The 21526-nt window shown below is 40.5% G+C and overlaps 1 protein-coding gene across 1 annotated transcript; it reads left to right on the top strand.

Annotated features, from left to right (window-relative positions):
- Window positions 1–1047: 1047 nt before the first annotated feature.
- LOC131946472 (uncharacterized) lies at window positions 1048–17378 on the top strand. The gene is made up of 11 exons (XM_059307243.1): window positions 1048–1257; window positions 2765–3015; window positions 5163–5385; window positions 8162–8261; window positions 9039–9361; window positions 10133–10149; window positions 11885–11978; window positions 12659–12786; window positions 15432–15508; window positions 15960–16024; window positions 16498–17378. The coding sequence occupies exons 2-11, from the start codon at window positions 2773–2775 to the stop codon at window positions 16707–16709; spliced, it is 1482 nt and encodes a 493-aa protein (XP_059163226.1). The 5' UTR covers window positions 1048–1257; window positions 2765–2772; the 3' UTR covers window positions 16710–17378.
- The last annotated feature ends 4148 nt before the right edge of the window (window positions 17379–21526 follow it).

The following is a 21526-nucleotide window of genomic DNA, read 5'->3' as shown; positions in this document are numbered from 1 at the left end:
GATGGATGGATGGGTGGATGGGTAGTTTGATGGATGGGTGGATAGGCGGATGGATGGATGGGTGGATAGGTGGATGGATGAATGGATGGATGGGTGGATGGGTGGATGGGTGGATGGGTGGATGGGTGGATGGGTGGATGGGTGGATGGATGGGTGGATGGATGGATGGGTGGAAGGGTGGAAGGGTGGATGGATGTTGAGATTGTATGGGAGATGGCATTATATATGGAAGACAAGACACGATGAAGTTATTCATTTTAAGTTAAAAATATTTTCATTACAAATAGAAAGTTTTAAGTCTAACTACGTTTTTTTTTTACGATAAATGTCCTACTTAAGTCAAAAAGTTGAACTACATTTTGCTGAAAAATTTCCAACAATACAAACAGCTACCACCCAGTGAAACAAAACATTAGCCCAGATATATCCGAAGACCTGACAAAGCTTGATACACACTGGTCTTATTACCGGAAACAAAATAAACACGGCCATCACACATTAACGTATGAGCAGTGTAGGTGACTAGTAAACCGGAAGTAGCACGACAGCCATCACAAATTAACGTATGAGCAGTGTAGGTGACTAGTAAACCGGAAATAGCACGACAGCCATCACAAATTAACGCATGGACCCGTAAACCGGAAGTCGCACGCAACTGTTGACGTGAGACCGTCGCGACTAATTGTCATCTCGTCCAATCACGCCAGTGGCCAGACGAGAGTTAAAGTTTTCAAATCACTTCCGGGTTACGAATTTTATCCCGGTGCCTTGACGGTCGATTCCAGACTAGTTAATTAAAGAAAAACATCGTTTTGTTTTCTTAGAATTTCTTCGATGAAGCAGCTATATACCATCTTAGGTCACAACGGAGATAATATAACAAAATAAAAAATACATCGAGATAACGAGATCGTTTTGTGAGATAACTGTGGGATAGTTGTGAGATACCCGTAACCATCATTACAGTAATGAGCTGTTTGCACACCGAAGTATTGCACTGCTCAGCACCGGTGCTGTTGCGCATGTTCATGTTGAGCCATCACTGTTTTTGTTTATGTATCTACATTTTAAGGCTAGAAGTATTTTTTATCTTATAAAAAGGTTTTAATTGTAATTTATTTATTGTTACGAGTTATGTTTTCATAGATAAAGCACTTCAATATCAGCCTAAAGGATTTAAACCTGAAAAAATATCAAAACAGACGTATTCGTATTAATTATAGTATCGATTCCGAAAACACAATTACCTAGGGTCAGGTGAGTTAGGTTGAGCAGTATGTTAACAACAAGATTCAGAGCTTAGGTTGAGGTTAACATTCCCTGTTCAAGTTATCATTATCGTAGTTATTTTTGTTTTTCTAACGTATTTTGCCAATCGATAACTAAGTAGATAAATCACATGTAGAGCAGTAATTCGCAGCGAATAGTTTTACAAAGGTATCACTAAAAGTGCATGCGTTATAGTTACATTCAAGAATATTTTTCTAAACATCGCGGACACTCAAAAAAACATACACTTATCTTTCAGACATCTTAAGTTAAATTTCTTTGTCCGATAAAAATTTTGTAAGGAGAAATAAAACATACAGAAAGTGTCTTCTCGTTAAAAAATATTTTTAAACCTCTAGTTCCGAATTGAAATAAATATATAAAATAGTTATTCAGCGGAGAAAAGAAGAATTCACAATTTAACCTTCTCCAAGGCTACTAAACGCCGTCATAAAAAAAAAAAAACCGATGCTGTTATTAGAGTTCGCTCCCCTGGGATCGTTGATTGATTACTCGTCACTCACGTCATATATACAAACAGAGTGACAGGCAAGGGGTGGGGGTGGGAACACACGGGTTTTAGAAAGAATGTTCTAGAAAATTTAAGCAATACAACAGTAGATTGTACGTCGATTTAGTGCCAAGCATGATACACGTTGAAGACATTTACACGGTGATGGGTCTATATCGTTTTTAATTCATTGACAGACCTTCTTTCTAATATTTGGTCGTTGATCAAACAATTAATTTGCCAATTTGGGTGTTATACTTTAGAAACCTACTCTATAACTTTGCATGTATTTAACGAATTTATTTTCTAATTTTAGTAAGATATTAAATCTAGTTTATCATTTAATATTTGATAGCAAGGTCCTTTGATTTTTTTTTCACAAAGAACCATTTGTAGACAATTTAGGTTTGTAATTTCAATGTTAAGATGAATTCTAAAACTACTGTTTTGAAGAATTATTTACACAGCTTAGTTACTTCAGTAGTTTTTAAGATTCATTGCTATAGTACAACGCTTTGAAGCTAACTTTTAACGTTTTTTGATATTAGAAATAACCTTCACGACATCTAGAGTTTCTTTCAGAGTTCCTTAAGACATCTTTTAGCACCAGTAAGGCAGTCACTAACTGCACCAAAATGTCATTCACTCCACTTTTAGCCACACTAAGACAACTACTAGTAAAGGAAAGTTCCATTTCGTACACTATGCTCTATGGGACATAGTAATTTAGAGTTCAACTATTTCTGTGACCTCGGCATATGAAGGGATAGTGTTGCCAGCACAAAGCACAGCCGTCTTTACTTTCCCTAAAGCAAGTCAGGTACCCATCAGAGTTGGGTGGACGTTCTACTGACATAAACCCGGATTCGAACTCGAGATATTCGGGTTAGCATTCATCCGACCACGCTATCCTATGACAACTAACTCCACTACAAACTATTAACCCCCCCCCCCCCCCTGAGAGAATTGATTAACCTCCCACAGAGAGCAGGATGGAGGAGACACAAGAACAAGAGGGCTCGGTCCAGCTGGAGGCGCCAGATGAAATGATGGACGAGGCGCCTGTGTACAGGAACAAGCCGGCCCGACTGGCCAACCAGCCTCAGTGGTCAAAGGAGCCGGCCACAACGACGTCCATGTTGATGTTCAGCAACGAGGAGAGGGAGGAGAGGATGTTGGCTAGACTGGAGAAGCCACCACAGTGTCTCAAGGCCAGTTGGAGTGTTTATGACAAGGTCAGTTGTGGGGATCTGACAGGGTCAGCTGTGGGGGTCTGACAAGGTTAATTGTGGGAAGGGACAGGGTCAGCTGTGGGGGTCTGACAAGGTCAGTTGTGGGGGCCTGACAAGGTCAGTTGTGGGGGTCTGACAAGGTCAGTTGTGGGGGTCTGACAAGGTCAGTTGTGGGGGTCTGACAAGGTCAGTTGTGGGGGTCTGACAGTGTCAGCTGTGGGGGTCTGACAGTGTCAGCTGTGGGGATTTGACAAGGTCAGTTGTGGGGGTCTGACAGTGTCAGCTGTGGGGGTCTGACAGGGTCAGTGTGGGGGTCTGACAAGGTCAGTTGTGGGGGTCTGACAAGGTCAGTGTGGGGGTCTGACAAGGTCAGTTGTGGGGGGGGTCTGACAAGGTCAGTTGTTGGGGGTCTGACAGGGTCAGTTGTGGGGGTCTGACAAGGTTAGTTGTGGGGGGTCTGACAGGGTCAGCTGTGGGGGTCTGACAAGGTTAATTGTGGGAAGGGACAGGGTCAGCTGTGGGGGTCTGACAACGTCAGTTGTGGGGGCCTGACAAGGTCAGTTGTGGGGGTCTGACAAGGTCAGTTGTGGGGGTCTGACAAGGTCAGTTGTGGGGGTCTGACAAGGTCAGTTGTGGGGGTCTGACAGTGTCAGCTGTGGGGGTCTGACAGTGTCAGCTGTGGGGATTTGACAAGGTCAGTTGTGGGGGTCTGACAGTGTCAGCTGTGGGGGTCTGACAGGGTCAGTGTGGGGGTCTGACAAGGTCAGTTGTGGGGGTCTGACAAGGTCAGTGTGGGGGTCTGACAAGGTCAGTTGTGGGGGGGGGTCTGACAAGGTCAGTTGTTGGGGGTCTGACAGGGTCAGTTGTGGGGGTCTGACAAGGTTAGTTGTGGGGGGTCTGACAGGGTCAGTTGTGGGGGTCTGACAAGGTTAGTTGTGGGGGTCCGAAAAGGTCAGTTATGGGGGTCTGACAAGGTCAGTGTGGGGGTCTGACAGGGTCAGTCGTGGGGGTCTGTCAAGGTCAGTGTGGGGGTCTGACAAGGTCAGTGTGGGGGTCTGACAGGGTCAGTCGTGGGGGTCTGTCAAGGTCAGTTGTGGGGGTCTGACAAGGTCAGTTGTGGGGGTCTGACAGGGTCAGTCGTGGGGGTCTGTCAAGGTCAGTTGTGGGGGTCTGACAAGGTCAGTTGTGGGGGTCTGACAAGGTCAGTGTGGGGGTCTGACAAGGTCAGTTGTGGGGGTCTGACAGACAAGGTCAGTGTAGGGGTCTGACAAGGTCAGTTGTGGGGGTCTGACAGGGTCAGTGTAGGGGTCTGACAGGGTCAGTTTTGGGGGCCTGACAAGTTCAGTTGTGGGGGGTCTGACAGGGTCAGTTGTGGGGGTCTGACAAGGTCACTTGTGGGGTCTGACAAGGTCAGTGTGGGGTCTTGCATTGTCAATTGTGGGGTCTGACAGGGTCAGTTGTGGGGGGGGGGTCTGATAGAGTCAGTTATGGAGTGACAAGATGGGTTCTGTATGTATGACAAGGTCAGGTGTAGAAATTTTGACAAGGTCAATTTGGAGGTAATTTAGTTTTTAATCTTTGACGGTGAGTTGTGTGATCATCAATTGTGGAAACTTTAACAAGGTTATTTAAGGGAGCTTTCACAAGGTCAGTTGTTGCATTTATAATAAGGTATTTTTCAGGGAGAACATATGACTAAAAGCTAGGTTCCAGGTGATTGCTAATTTTCTTAAGACATTTTAAGTTATTGAAAGTAAATTAGTTACACTATTAAAGATTAAGACATTATAATCCCGTATGAAAATCTACGATGTTAGTAATAATTCTAATATACAAGTACAACACTTGATACTAATTAATTTGTGTACAAAATCCCTCAATTTGTAGGAGAAAAAAAAGTTAAAAACCTACAGGGAAGTAACTATATAAAATTAGTTTTATATAATGTTTTTTGGATTACTTCCCTTACTACTGTAGCCAGTACTACCTTCAATGTCGTATATCTACATTCTGTAGGAAGGTGTTTGGCGTCTACAAACTTTACACCATAAACCATATTATTCTTCTTAAGACATGGCCTTACATTTTATGCGTTACATAGCACAATATAAAAATACCAACTTTGAATGATGTAACTGCTAATTTTGCAGCTGACCCACGCACTAAGACCCCCTAAGGGCATCGACACGCCATCACTAGGGTCATCCACTGACCCTCCTCCGGCCATCGCCCCTGGGGACATGAAGAGCATGGGTGTTCTTTACGACCCCCTGGAGGATAAGAAAAGAAAGTTCTTGAACAAGAGGTTCAAGAACATGCTGGATACGTTCTCCATGATAAGGGAGGCTCCACTTGGGCCCTACATCAGGCCAAGTAAGTTCTTTCAGTAATGGTCAGTAGTTCATGTAAGTGTTATTTAAACTGTTCAGTAGTCCGTAGTTCAAGTAAATGGCACTTGAACAGTCCAGTGGTCAGTAGTTAAAGTGTTACTGAACACATAAGTATATGACAAAACTATAAGCATTATAAGAAGTGTAATGTGTGACATGAGTGTTTGGGTGTGACTATACTAGGCTCTGATCTGTTGCAGCTCCACCCAAATGTGGGTGTGGCTATAACAGGCTAATATATTTCAGCTCCATCTAAAGGTGAGTGTGGCTATACCAGGCTAATATATTTCAGCTCCACCCAAATGTGGGTGTGGTTATACCAGGCTAATATATTTCAGCTCCACCCAAAGGTGGGTGTGGCTATACCAGGCTAATATATTTCAGCTCCACCCAAAGGTGGGTGTGGCTTTACCAGGCTCTGATCTATTTCAGCTCCACCTAAAGGTGGGTGTGGCTATACCAGGCTAATATATTTCAGCTCCACCCAAAGGTGGGTGTGGCTATACCAGGCTAATATATTTCAGCTCCACCCAAAGGTGGGTGTGGCTTAACCAGGCTCTGATCTATTTCAGCTCCACCTAAAGGTGGGTGTGGCTATACCAGGCTAATATATTTCAGCTCCACCCAAAGGTGGGTGTGGCTATACCAGGCTAATATATTTCAGCTCCACCCAAAGGTGGGTGTGGCTATACCAGGCTAATATATTTCAGCTCCACCCAAAGGTGGGTGTGGCTATACCAGGCTCTGATCTATTTCAGCTCCACCTAAAGGTGGGTGTGGCTATACCAGGCTAATATATTTCAGCTCCACCCAAAGGTGGGTGTGGCTATACCAGGCTAATATATTTCAGCTCCACCCAAATGTGGGTGTGGCTATACCAGGCTAATATATTTCAGCTCCACCCAAAGGTGGGTGTGGCTATACCAGGCTAATATATTTCAGCTCCACCCAAAGGTGGGTGTGGCAATACCAGGCTCTGATCTGTTTCAGCTCCACCCAAAGATGGGTGTGGTTATACCAGGCTAATATATTTCAGCTCCACCCAAAGGTGGGTGTGGCAATACCAGGCTCTGATCTGTTTCAGCTCCACCCAAAGATGGGTGTGGCTATACCAGGCTCTGATCTATTTCAGCTCCAGCCAAAGGTGGGTGTGGCTATACCAGGCTAATATATTTCAGCTCCACCCAAAGGTGGGTGTGGCTATACCAGGCTAATATATTTCAGCTCCACCCAAAGGTGGGTGTGGCTATACCAGGCTAATATATTTCAGCTCCACCCAAAGGTGGGTGTGGCTATACCAGGCTAATATATTTCAGCTCCACCCAAAGGTGGGTGTGGCTATACCAGGCTAATATATTTCAGCTCCACCCAAAGGTGGGTGTGGCTATACCAGGCTAATATATTTCAGCTCCACCCAAAGGTGGGTGTGGCTATACCAGGCTCTGATCTATTTCAGCTCCACCCAAAGGTGGGTGTGGCTATACCAGGCTAATATATTTCAGCTCCACCCAAAGGTGGGTGTGGCTATACCAGGCTAATATATTTCAGCTCCACCCAAATGTGGGTGTGGCTATACCAGGCTAATATATTTCAGCTCCACCCAAAGGTGGGTGTGGCTATACCAGGCTAATATATTTCAGCTCCACCCAAAGGTGGGTGTGGCTATACCAGGCTAATATATTTCAGCCCCACCCAAAGGTGGGTGTGGTTATACCAGGCTAATATATTTCAGCTCCACCCAAAGGTGGGTGTGGCAATACCAGGCTCTGATCTGTTTCAGCTCCACCCAAAGATGGGTGTGGCTATACCAGGCTCTGATCTATTTCAGCTCCACCCAAAGGTGGGTGTGGCTATACCAGGCTAATATATTTCAGCTCCACCCAAAGGTGGGTGTGGCTATACCAGGCTCTGATCTATTTCAGCTCCACCCAAGGTGGGTGTGGCTATACCAGGCTAATATATTTCAGCTCCACCCAAAGGTGGGTGTGGCTATACCAGGCTAATATATTTCAGCTCCACCCAAAGGTGGGTGTGGCTATACCAGGCTAATATATTTCAGCTCCACCCAAAGGTGGGTGTGGCTATACCAGGCTAATATATTTCAGCTCCACCCAAAGGTGGGTGTGGCTATACCAGGCTCTGATCTATTTCAGCTCCACCCAAAGGTGGGTGTGGCTATACCAGGCTAATATATTTCAGCTCCACCCAAAGGTGGGTGTGGCTATACCAGGCTAATATATTTCAGCTCCACCCAAATGTGGGTGTGGCTATACCAGGCTAATATATTTCAGCTCCACCCAAATGTGGGTGTGGCTATACAAGGCTAATATATTTCAGCTCCACCCAAAGGTGGGTGTGGCTATACCAGGCTAATATATTTCAGCTCCACCCAAATAGTGGGTGTGGCTATACCAGGCTAATATATTTCAGCTCCACCCAAAGGTGGGTGTGGCAATACCAGGCTAATATATTTCAGCTCCACCCAAAGGTGGGTGTGGCTATACCAGGCTAATATATTTCAGCTCCACCCAAAGGTGGGTGTGGCTATACCAGGCTAATATATTTCAGCTCCACCCAAATGTGGGTGTGGCTATACAAGGCTAATATATTTCAGCTCCACCCAAAGGTGGGTGTGGCTATACCAGGCTAATATATTTCAGCTCCACCCAAATAGTGGGTGTGGCTATACCAGGCTCCGTGATCTATTTCAGCTCCACCCAAAGGTGGGTGTGGCAATAGCAGGCTCTGATTTATTTCAGCTCCACCCAAGCTGATGGACAAGCCTGGGCGGGGGAAAATTCTGCCAACAATTTTAAAAACGACAAGGCCAGATATCAGCGTCAAGTTCGATTATCCAAGGTGTGTTGGTTTATATTTGTATTTGTTTTTATTATTAATTACTGTAAATTTTGAGATATGTGGTTAACTCTAAATATTACAAGAAAAGTATTTTAGTGTAAATCATGTTTTTTGTAAATCATTATCTTTCTTTCTATAAATCGTTTTTTTCTTCTCTCAATCATTTTTTTTTCTGTATCCCAGTATATATATATATATATATATATATATATATATATATATATATATATATATATATATATATATATATATATATATATATATATATATATCTGTAATATTTTTCTCGGAGACGATGAGCTTAATTTCTTCAGCAATATGTGTGGAAAGTGTGGAAAATATTTTGAAAGTCTATGATTCTCTTATGTACAAATGTATGTGGCCAGCTCACGCGACGGAAAAGCTAGAAAAGCAATAGAAAGAAAATATAAAATTGAAAGACACTTTTAACTGTTTTACATATTGAAATAATAATTGAATAATACTTTTCAATTAAAAAAAAAACCCACTCTGTTAGTTTGGTGTTATCATGATTAGTGTCTTTAAATTTTCTTTTATTCTTCAATCACAGAAACGTGTACGCTAGAATAAATATGTTGTTTCTTAATCTACACAAGTTTAATAATGACTATATAACAGCTTGACCTAATACTTGAATAAATGAGTGACTGACTAACATAGTTGCCATTTAGTTTAGAGTACCGTAACGAAATGCTTGTACTGTTGTGCTAATTGTCTTGCAAACATCAAAACTGATCTCGTGTTTTCTGTGTTCAGGACCTTTGCAGCAACGAAACGCTGGACCAAGATCTACAACCTGAACTTCGAAGACGAGGAGGAAATGAGGGAGATTGGGACCCAAACCCTGCCCATGTTCGTCATCACCAGCATGGGCACGCTGAAGAAGGTCTCTCTACAGGAGATGGAGCAAGTGATGGAGGCGAGGAGCAAGAGTTTGGCGGAGGAGTCGTTGCACTTTTTCCCGACCAAGAGGACCCAGATGTCCCCCGGCCCGACTGAGGTTCTCTCAAGATACGACCCTTTCAAGGCTGAGCAGTCGGAGATTATGAACGTCTTCCAGTCGCAGATGGATGTAAGGGGTGAGGTCACGGGTCACAGATGGATGTAAGGGGTGAGGTCACGGGTCACAGATGGATGTAAGGGGTGAGGTCACGGGTCACAGATGGATGTAAGGGGTGAGGTCACGGGTCACAGATGGATGTAAGGGGTGAGGTCACGGGTCACAGATGGATGTAAGGGGTGAGGTCATGGTGATATGAACTAGAGCGTACACGTTTAAAATATCAGGGTTTCTTTCATATTTATTTTGGGAGAGTGCTAATTAATTTTATGAGGGAAAAGGGGAATGCACTTGAAACTTTTGCAAGCTGAGAATAGTTTAAGTGTATATTTTCTATTAACATTTTAAAAAATTCTATTGCTTTGGACTTGCTCCGTTTACCCCCCCCCCCCCCCCCCCCCCACCCAGAGAGATACCGGAAAGAAACACTTTTTAATGCTCTAATAATTTATATAGCTTTTTAAAAAAATATAAGAGTAGTTTCTGGAAAAGATCCGAATTTGAGGAAACAGAATTGTGTGCCAGTGTTTCCAAGAACGAAACAGCATGATTACTATTCGACAATCTCTAATTTGGTGTTTTTGCTTCTGTGTAGCTACTTGTGACACTACTAAAATTAAGTAAGATTCATTTTTTAGTCCTAACGATCAATAGTGCAGATGAAGTAGAGTTCACATGTATTTTTACGTCGACATATGAAGATATGGTGTAAATACTGACCATTAATCATGTTTTTACTTGTGCCATTCGTAAATCAACCAATCAAAAGAAATGTTTATTTCAATTTCAGAGAAAAAAGCACTTGACGTAAGTACACATTAGATAATTGCCTGACGTATGAGTAGCTATAGAGAATTGCCTGACGTAGATTTAATTTGTTCACATGAGTAGCTATAGAGAATTGCCTGACGTACAGAGTTTCTTCCAGGCATCTCTTCGGGGGGGGGCTTCGCCCCCCCCCGAAAAATTTTTACCGCCCCCCCCGAACGAAATGAAATTTATATAATTTATATAGAAAATATATACTTTTAACAGTGTCCGCCCCCCCGAAGAAAGTTTACCGCCCCCCCGAAGATTTCAAGTGCCCCCCCGGAGAAAAAAGTCTGGAAGAAACACTGCTGACGTAGATTTAATTTGTTCACATGAGTAGCTATAGAGAATTGCCTGACGTAGATTTAGTTTGTTCACATGAGTGGCTATAGAGAATTGCCTGACGTAGATTTAGTTTGTTCACATGAGTGGCTATAGAGAATTGCCTGACGTAGATTTAGTTGGTTTACATGAGTGGCTATAGAGAATTGCCTGACGTAGATTTAGTTTGTTTACATGAGTGGCTATAGAGAATTGCCTGACGTAGATTTAGTTTGTTTACATGAGTGGCTATAGAGAATTGCCTGACGTAGATTTAGTTGTTCACATGAGTAGCTATAGAGAATTGCCTGACGTAGATTTAGTTTGTTCACATGAGTGGCTATAGAGAATTGCCTGACGTAGATTTAGTTTGTTTACATGAGTGGCTATAGAGAATTGCCTGACGTAGATTTAGTTGTTCACATGAGTAGCTATAGAGAATTGCCTGACGTAGATTTAGTTGTTCACATGAGTAGCTATAGAGAATTGCCTGACGTAGATTTAGTTGTTCACATGAGTAGCTATAGAGAATTGCCTGACGTAGATTTAGTTGGTTTACAGTGTGAAAATTTTTGTTATCTTGGGATTATTGTGTGCAATGTCATAGGTCGAGTGTTGAGGTGTTAGGCGAGTTTAGGTAGGGTTTTACCTCCGGGAACCAGGTATTGCGATCTCACTCTTGATCTCTATCGATGTGGTCCCAAGGAATGCTGGGCATTACGTTTTGTATAACCATTGGTGGCAGAAACTGCTGAAATCAAATCTATTGCTAACTAGCTACACTCTATCTTTGGAATATTTTCTCCTAGATGGGCTGCTGCCTCAAACCCTTCCCCCCTCTCTCTATCCCCCCCTCTCTCTCTCTCTCCCTCTCACTCTCTCTCTATCCCCCTCTCTCTCTCTCTCTCTCTATCCCCCTCTCTCTCTATCCCTCTCTCTCTATCCCTCTCTCTCTCTCTCTCTCTCTCTCTCTATCGCTCTCTTTATCTCGTATTACCGACTCAAACTTGTGTTCATTAGCCAGACAGACTCGAAAAGGGTTAACTTTGGAGCATTTGTCTCACACGTTACCAGCCACTGGACCTGAGATTTTCCAACAGGCTTCCCCTCCCCCACCCTGTTTGGGTTTCGAACTTGTGGCTTGCAAGTTACTCGTGGTCAACGGTTAGCCCATGCCGTCCTGCCGTCCTGACTAACAAGCCGTGTCCACTAGAAGATCCGAACTTGGGACTCTCCGGGTTAGCAGTTAAAAATCCAGTCTACACTAAGCTACCATGGTTCCTATAGTCTACATATAAATAATTTGATAATATTTGTTTGTATCATGATACTCTTGATCGTGTAATGCTACAACACCTGCATCATGATACTGCTACCTATGATACTATATCAATAACAACATACAACACAGCCAATGGAGGAAGGGGAGTTTGATTTTGAGGATATTCCCTATGACAGCTTGGGGAACCCCATCGGGAAAACCACAGGCATTTGTGAATGGTGTGGTGAGTTTGACGTTAACAGCTGTTTCAACTCAGTAGTGTTTCTTTGATTTCATTCATCTTATAGTAAATTCAGAGAACTTGTTGAACTAACTTTTAACTTACAACTATTTTAAAGATCAAGATTTAATATTTGGTATTAGACATAAAGTAGAATTATTTTAAGAAAAAAAAATGAGATTTTGTATACGATATATGCATAGAAAAAACATAAACAACTAATGATGATTTATTCACTTGAAAGTCTATAGAAAATTAATAAAGTAAAACTATTTTAAGAACAGAAGACCAATGTTAAATAAGTAACGGGTAATTAACTTGTATACGGGACAGGTGAGAACATTTTGCCGTTCCCCACCCATGTTTAAATAAGTAACGGGTAATTGACTTGTATACTGGACAGGTGAGAACATTTTGCCGTTCCCCACCCATGTTTAAATAAGTAACGGGTAATTAACTTGTATACGGGACAGGTGAGAACATTTTGCCGTTCCCCACCAATGTTTAAATAAGTAACGGGTAATTGACTTGTATACTGGACAGGTGAGAACATTTTGCCGTTCCCCACCCATGTTTAAATAAGTAACGGGTAATTAACTTGTATACGGGACAGGTGAGAACATTTTGCCGTTCCCCACCCATGTTTAAATAAGTAACGGGTAATTGACTTGTATACGGGACAGGTGAGAACATTTTGCCGTTCCCCACCCATGAAATGCTGAAACAAGTCTGGGACAAGAGTTCACTCTACTGCTGTAGGAAATACATGACGTTCGTACAGGACATGGAGGCAATGGAGCGGAAACTGGCGGTGAGGTCTTAGTCGGTGTTAGGTCATCAGTGGTTTTAGTCGGTGTTAGGTCATCAGAGTGTGAGGTTTTAGTCGGTGTTAGGTCATCAGTGGTTTTAGTCGGTGTTAGGTCATCAGATGTTTAAGTCTGTGTTAGGTCATCAGATGTTTTAGTCTGTGTTAGGTCATCAGAGGTTTTAGTCTGTGTTAGGTCATCAGATGTTTTAGTCTGTGTTAGGTCATCAGAGTGTGGGGTTTTAATCTGTGTTAGGTCATCAGAGGTTTTAGTCTGTGTTAGGTCATCAGAGGTTTTAGTCTGTGTTAGGTCATCAGAGGTTTTAGTCTGTGTTAGGTCATCAGAGTGTGAGGTTTTAGTCTGTGTTAGGTCATCAGAGGTTTTAGTCCGTGTTAGGTCATCAGAGTGTGAGGTTTTAGTCTGTGTTAGGTCATCAGAGGTTTTAGTCGGTGTTAGGTCATCAGATGTTTTAGTCTGTGTTAGGTCATCAGATGTTTTAGTCTGTGTTAGGTCATCAGAGTGTGAGGTTTTAGTCTGTGTTAGGTCATCAGATGTTTTAGTCTGTGTTAGGTCATCAGAGTGTGAGGTTTTAGTCTGTGTTAGGTCATCAGAGTGTGAGGTTTTAGTCTGTGTAGGTCATCAGAGGTTTTAGTCGGTGTTAGGTCATCAGAGGTTTTAGTCTGTGTTAGGTCATCAGAGGTTTTAGTCTGTGTTAGGTCATCAGAGTGTGAGGTTTTAGTCTGTGTTAGGTCATCAGAGGTTTTAGTCTGTGTAAGGTCATCAGAGTGTGAGGTTTTAGTCGGTGTTAGGTCATCAGAGGTTTTAGTCTGTGTTAGGTCATCAGAGGTTTTAGTCTGTGTTAGGTCATCAGAGTGTGAGGTTTTAGTCTGTGTAGGTCATCAGAGGTTTTAGTCGGTGTTAGGTCATCAGAGGTTTTAGTCTGTGTTAGGTCATCAGAGGTTTTAGTCTGTGTTAGGTCATCAGAGTGTGAGGTTTTAGTCTGTGTAGGTCATCAGAGGTTTTAGTCGGTGTTAGGTCATCAGAGGTTTTAGTCTGTGTTAGGTCATCAGTGGTTTTAGTCTGTGTTAGGTCATCAGAGTGTGAGGTTTTAATCTGTGTTAGGTCATCAGATGTTTTAGTCGGTGTTAGGTCATCAGATGTTTTAGTCTGTGTTAGGTCATCAGAGTGTGAGGTTTTAGTCTGTGTTAGGTCATCAGAGTGTGAGGTTTTAGTCTGTGTTAGGTCATCAGAGGTTTTAGTCGGTGTTAGGTCATCAGAGGTTTTAGTCTGTGTTAGGTCATCAGAGGTTTTAGTTTGTGTTAGGTCATCAGAGTGTGAGGTTTTAGTCTGTGTTAGGTCATCAGAGGTTTTAGTCTGTGTTAGGTCATCAGAGTGTGAGGTTTTAGTCGGTGTTAGTTCATCAGTGGTTTTAGTCTGTGTTAGGTCATCAGAGTGTGAGGTTTTAATCTGTGTTAGGTCATCAGATGTTTTAGTCTGTGTTAGGTCATCAGATGTTTTAGTCTGTGTTAGGTCATCAGAGTGTGAGGTTTTAGTCTGTGTTAGGTTATCAGTGGTTTTTGTCGGTATTAGGTCATCAAAGGTTTTAGTAGTTGTTAGGTCATCAAAGGTTTTAGTAGTTGTTAGGTCATCAGTAAGGTTTTAGTCTGTGTTAGGTCATCAGAGTGTGAGGTTTTAGTCTGTGTTAGGTCATCAGAGGTTTTAGTCGGTGTTAGGTCATCAGAGGTTTTAGTCTGTGTTAGGTCATCAGATGTTTTAGTTTGTGTTAGGTCATCAGAGTGTGAGGTTTTAGTCTGTGTTAGGTCATCAGAGGTTTTAGTCTGTGTTAGGTCATCAGAGTGTGAGGTTTTAGTCGGTGTTAGTTCATCAGTGGTTTTAGTCTGTGTTAGGTCATCAGAGTGTGAGGTTTTAATCTGTGTTAGGTCATCAGAGGTTTTAGTCTGTGTTAGGTCATCAGATGTTTTAGTCTGTGTTAGGTCATCAGATGTTTTAGTCTGTGTTAGGTCATCAGATGTTTTAGTCTGTGTTAGGTCATCAGAGTGTGAGGTTTTAGTCTGTGTTAGGTTATCAGTGGTTTTTGTCGGTATTAGGTCATCAAAGGTTTTAGTAGTTGTTAGGTCATCAAAGGTTTTAGTAGTTGTTAGGTCATCAGAGGTTTTAGTCTGTGTTAGGTCATCAGAGTGTGAGGTTTTAGTCTGTGTTAGGTCATCAGAGGTTTTAGTCGGTGTTAGGTCATCAAAGGTTTTAGTAGTTGTTAGGTCATCAGAGGTTTTAGTAGGTGTTAGGTCATCAAAGGTTTTAGTAGTTGTTAGGTCATCAAAGGTTTTAGTAGTTGTTAGGTCATCAGAGTGTGAGGTTTTTACGATGTGAAGTACTGTTGTGTAAAACGGTGAAAACTGTCAAAATTTCATGTGATGTTTGTGCACGATTACAATACTTCCACTATACTCTGTATACGATAAAGTAATAATGAAAGAAGCTGGTAGATCTATTTCTTTGAAATGATCTACGATTAATGGGTAAAAACACCCTTGAATGTATTGTAATGTTAAAAGTTGAAATTTTTGTTTGAACCACTCCAGTTAATACACCGAGGGCAGAAGTTGACTGCCTCTATGGTTTTTATTTTCAGCCACAAATTAAGGGGTTTGCTTCCAGGATCAGCATCAAGCCCCACGGTAAACGTCAGTCTATTAGGAAAGCTAGCAGGTATGTCTGGTGGGGGTGTCTATGGAAAGAGGGGCGGGGTTTCTTTGGAATGGTGGGCGGGGTAACTTTGGAAAGGGGGGTGGGGAAACTGTGGAAAGGGGCGCGGGGTAACTTTGGAAAAGGGGGGCGGCGATACTGCGTACAAGGGGGCAGGGTAACTGCGGAAAGGGGCGGGGTAACTGTGGAAAGGGGGCGGGGGGGGGCGGGGTAACTGTGGAAAGGGGGGGGGGGGGCGGCGATACTGCGTACAAGGGGGCGGGGTAATTGTGGAAAGGGGGTGGGGTAACTATGGAAAGGGGGGCGGGATAGCTGTGGAAAGGGGGGCGGGGTAGCTGTGGAAAGGGGGCGGGGTTGATGTTTGTGTGTGGTTGTTGGGGTGATGATCTGTAAGTTGGGCTTACTATTTGACACATCCGGGTGTTTATAAAGATTCTTTCTTCTTCTGCCATAGGGCTGCGGCGCTACTACAGGACTCACTGAAGATGGCAATGCTTGAGGCGAAGGCTCACGAACCAAGTAAGCTTTTGACCTTTCTCTCTCACAGGTTTAGGCACAGTTTTAAACATGCAGTTATGACAAAATATGAAATTTTATAAAACACTGAAATAAATTGGTTGAATATTTTTTCAACAAAATAAACAGCTAAAGTTTCAATTAAAAAACAATAATCGTTTTTTACATAAAAAAACGTACTAAGCACTTTGCAAAACATTTCTTTTGTTTTCAACACTAAGGTCTTACTTAGGTTTTGTCTTCTTTTTTTTGTTACAGTAAACTTTAAAAGGATCTCACAACATATGTCCTTCTTTTTTACAGTAATGTTTATCACTTGTTTTTGACAGTAAACTGAAGTTTATAACTATAAGTTCCTCATAGAAATTTCTCTAGTATTGACATTGAAGGCACGCGGGGGTTCTTGAAATATTTTTTCTTGTATTGACGGTGAAGGTACGGCGGGCCCTGGCAAAATGTTTTTCTTGTATTGACAGTGAAGTCACGACGAAGCTCTAAACAAGAAACCAGGAACAAAAACGTCGATACCTTCGATCTACCCTGGGACCCCTACGACACGAAGATCGATCAGACGCTCGTCTTCGACGAGGGCGTGTACTTTGACCCCACCTACCACGCCTACCTGTACCCGGATGTTGTGGCCCTAGCCTCAGGGACGTACCTGGCCGAGGATTTCAACGCCCTGTAGCACGTGACTGCCGGGGATCGTCACGTGATGGTGGTAGGGTCAGGTGGAAGTGTGGGGTTCTGATTAGTTGTGTGGTGTGTGTTAATTAATTGTGGTGAGGTGGTAATAAGTTATTGGGCGCTAATAGATTGTGGGGTGCTAATTGATTAGTGGATATTAATCAATTGGGAGATATAAATGCATTGTGGGATATTAACTATTTGGGATATTAATGAATTGTGGGATATTAATGGAGTTTGGGATATTAATGAATTGTGGGATACTTATGAATTGTGGGGTATTAAAGAAATGTGGGATATTAATGGTATTTGGGATATAAATGGAATTTGGGATATTAATGAATTGTGGGATATTAAGAATATGTGGGATACTAATAGATTGTGGGTTGCTTAGGGATCATTTGATACTAATAAATTTTTTGATTTGACTGAGTTGTGAAATTCTATTGAATTATGGCATACTAATGACATATGGGGTAAAAAGATTGTTGTGTACTAGTGTACTATGGGTGTTTAAGTGGATTGAGGACCTGATTCTGGGAGTTTAACGGATGGGAATCACCAATGGATTTGTTTTAAGATACTACTTAGCTGTTTTATACTAATGACATGCTGATTGATTGTGAGAACTGGCTAAAAATAATTAGGTGTTAATGATTTTATAATTAAAATGAACTCACTTTTTTTTCAAAAATGTATTTTAATGTTTATTTCATCTTGTAGTATCACTCTCATGCTTATATAATTAGTTACTAATTTCATATGGTGTTAAGAAAAGCACCTTTTAAACATTAAAAATAAGTACGTTTCAACACCAATAAAAGGGACATCACTGAAGAAAAAAAGACATACCGTTGTTTTTAGGATTATGTACCTTGAAAGTTGTAAATTCTCAGATTAAGATTTTTCTTCTTTAATGACAAATACAGGAATGTTAGGATAAAAACAAAACAAAATCTAAACTCTGTGTTTTAATAATCAAAATAATAAAAATTAAAAATCAACTCTAAATAATAATATTTGGGGAATAATATATAGGTGAAGTAATGCATGAAAGACAGAGAGAAAGACGCATTCTAATATATATATATATATATATATATATATATATATATATATATATATATATATATATATATATATATATATACATATATATATGTATATATATATATATATATGTATATATATATATACATATATATATGTATATATATATATATATATATGTATATATATATATATATATATATATATATATATATATGTATATATATATATATATATATGTATATATATATATATATATGTATATATATATATATATATATATATATATATATATATATATATATATATATATATATATATATATATATATGTATATATATATATATATGTATGTACATATTATTTTATGTATATATATATATATATATATATATATATATATATATATATATATATATATGTATATATACATATATATATATATGTATATATACATATATATATATATGTATATATATATATATATATATATATATATATATATATATATATATACATATATACATATATATATATATATATATATATACATACATATATATATATATACATATATATATATATATATATATATATATATATATATATATATATATATATATATATATATATATATATATATATATTCATATATATACATAAATTTAAAAAAAAACAACGATTCAACATTGATCAAAATGATAACCAATGTTTACAAAAGACTAGGATGAACGCAGAAAGAATAGAGGTATGAAGGATATTGAGATGCACCAAATAGAGGTTTAAATCCAGCCAGTGAAAGATAAAACAAGAAAATATTTCACCCAAAAAATCTATATCATATGGAAACATCCAAAAATAAACCCGTCCAATTTTTCCTTAATTAACCGAGATTTTGAAGATCACGGAAACATATTTCAGATAAGAGGATTGGTATCAATATAAAAACCTGAGGCCCATAAATTGGGTGGGTGGAGTGTCACATTGTTATTTGTTGCGATTTTGAAACATGAAACACAGTGTCTACCAGCACATAATCTAACTACCGTGTTGTTAAGCTATGTTAACATCTAACTAACGTGCTGTTGTGCTATGTTAACATCTAACTACCCTTCTGTTGAGCTATGTTAACATCTAACTACCTTACTGTTGTGCTATGTTAACATCTAACTACCGTGCTGTTGTGCTATGTTAACATCTAACTACCCTACTGTTGAGCTATGTTAACATCTAACTACCGCGCTGTTGTGCTATGTTAACATCTAACTACCCTACTATTGAGGTATGTTAACATCTAAATGCCGTGCTGTTGTGCTATGTTAACATCTAACTAACGTGTTGTTAAGTTATGTTAACATCTAACTACCGTGCTGTTGAGCTATGTTAACATCTAACTACCGTGTTGTTGAGCTATGTTAACATCTAACTACCGTGTTTTTGAGTTATGTTAACATCTAACTACCCTGCTGTTGAGCTATGTTAACATCTAACTAACGTGCAGTTGAACTATGTTAACATCTAACTACCGTGCTGTTGAGTTATGTTAACATCTAACTACCGTGTTGTTGAGCTATGTTAACATCTAACTACCGTGCTGTTGAGCTATGTTAACATCTAACTACCGTGCTGTTGAGCTATGTTAACATCTAACTACCGTGTTGTTGAGTTATGTAAAATCTAACTACCGTGTTTTTGAGTTATGTTAACATCTAACTACCCTGCTGTTGAGCCATGTTAACATCTAATTAATGGCAGTTGAGCTATGTTAACATCTAACTACCGTGCTGTTGAGTTATGTTAACATCTAACTATCCTGCTGTTGAGCTATGTTAACATCTAACTACTGTGCTGTTGAGGTATGTTAACACCATATCAACCCAACTAAGACTGCAACAGTTTGAAAAACAAATTAAAAAACACCATTCTACTCGTATATTTTACTTTGTCATGAACTCTCACAGTAGAATGGTCGTTTTAATCCGTTGAAAACAACAATAAGGTTTCTATTTATAGCAATTATAGTCAGTACTATTGTCAGTTTTTGATACATTTCAACTCCCCCACTTTTGCCTTTTCTAAAAATAGCCGTAACGTCGTAAACATGATTTAAAAGTACGTGTGGAGCGGACAGACCACTTAAGAAGCCGGCAGATTAAGGGATGAATACAACCTAATGGCATTATGACGCTCGTGACGAGCTGATGGATTAACCCTCCAATGGCCAGAGTTTGGGCTCGTGTCGTGCCGCTAAATTAACCCTCATAGGGCAGAATTTGTAATCGTGTCTAGCTGATGAATTAACTCCATTGTCCAGAAATTAGAGCCTGTGTATATTTTAAAGTTCATTACACTCGTTTGAAGCGGATACATTAACCCCCTACTAGCCAAAGTTGTTATCACCGTAAAGCTGCTAAATTAATTATGCTATTTCAAAATATAGTGAGTTTTTGTTGTTGTTTAACCCTTCACTTGCCGTTATTTGACTCATGTATACTGCTCGACTAACCCTCAGATGCCTGTTTTAGATTGTGTCTAGCTGCTGAATTAATTCTCAGCGGTCCAAAATCTTTATGAGCTTACTGAGCCCTCAACCAGAGGCGTAGCGAGGGGGGAGGGAGACGGGGGTGCGGACAGCACCGGGTGACACCATTTAGGGGGGTGACACCAAGGCAAAAAATAGCAAAATATATAGAGAAAAATTTGAGGGGGTGGGGTGCAAATCGAAAGTTTAAAAGGGGGGGGGTGCAAACCGAAAGTTTGAGGGGGGGGGGTGCAAATAAAAAAAAATTGAGGGGGGGGGGGTGTAAATCGAAAGTTTGAGGGGGAGTGCAAACGAAATTGTGTCCCCGCGAAGGTTCGCTACGCTGGGGTGTGACACCATTAAGTGCCGCACCGGGTGACACCCAACCTCGCTACGCCACTGCCCTCAACAGACCAGAATTTTGGCCCGTGTCTAGCTGCTAAATTAACACTTTACTCGCAAGTATTTGGAAATGAACAACGTGCGCGCGCAACCTCAAGCTGCGCAAACCAACCAATAGAAAAGCACTTCCGTTTTCCCGAGACCCGAGGCTGCTGTGGGTCAATTATCCCATAAATCACAGCCACACATTGTCCTTCCCAACTCCGGAAGTGACGTATTGACTAGCTGGAGCCAGCAGTTTTGACCTGATCTATTTTTACCGAAACTGGACCAGTGTGTTATGGCGGTGTGTCAGTAATCTGTTCTAAGGTTTCTGCTGTTGTCTCTAGGACTTCCTGATGTTGTTTATGATGTCAGGTGAGCTGACTACGACAATCCTGACAGGACTGGGCATAAATCCTGACTATGATAAAAATGGTTTCATCGTCTTTGAATCTTAGTCTTTTTTTGTAATTGAATACGAACTCATTAATCATGTGTTATATAACATATTTGATATAAAGTATAACAATAGACGATTGAGTTTTGAGTAGAAAATACATCAATGTGAATTTTTAGGTTTTAGGGGAGCTGGACGTTTAAACGAAAGGCACTTGCCCAAATGCTTTTTGCCCGAAGGCCGATACCCCGAATGGACACTTACCCGAATGCGACAAATTTTAGAATGGACACTTGCCCGAATGCGACAAACGCCCGAATTCACATTTGCACGCATGCGACAAAGGTCCGAAAGCCAATGGACAATATATGCTGGAGGTCTTTGTAGTAGTGGGGCTTAAGTCCAACTCGCACTACTATACTCATTTTAAATTACATTCATTTATCTACAGAAAATAAAAGCACTG

This window comes from Physella acuta, unplaced genomic scaffold (assembly GCF_028476545.2).
Source record: "Physella acuta isolate Inbredline_101_S28 unplaced genomic scaffold, ASM2847654v3 ptg000562l, whole genome shotgun sequence".
Lineage (NCBI taxonomy): Eukaryota > Metazoa > Mollusca > Gastropoda > Physidae > Physella > Physella acuta.
This window is presented reverse-complemented; position numbering and strand designations above follow the sequence as displayed.

What these genes read in the sequence shown, in the direction of transcription:
- LOC131946472 (XM_059307243.1), top strand. Translation starts at nt 2,773, where the DNA reads ATGGAGGAGACACAAGAACAAGAGGGCTCGGTCCAGCTGGAGGCGCCA. An exon ending in TGGGCCCTACATCAGGCCAA is followed by an intron (nt 5,386 to 8,161) that starts GTAAGTTCTTTC and finishes GATTTATTTCAG; the next exon opens with CTCCACCCAAGCTGATGGAC. An exon ending in TCTATTAGGAAAGCTAGCAG is followed by an intron (nt 15,509 to 15,959) that starts GTATGTCTGGTG and finishes CTTCTGCCATAG; the next exon opens with GGCTGCGGCGCTACTACAGG.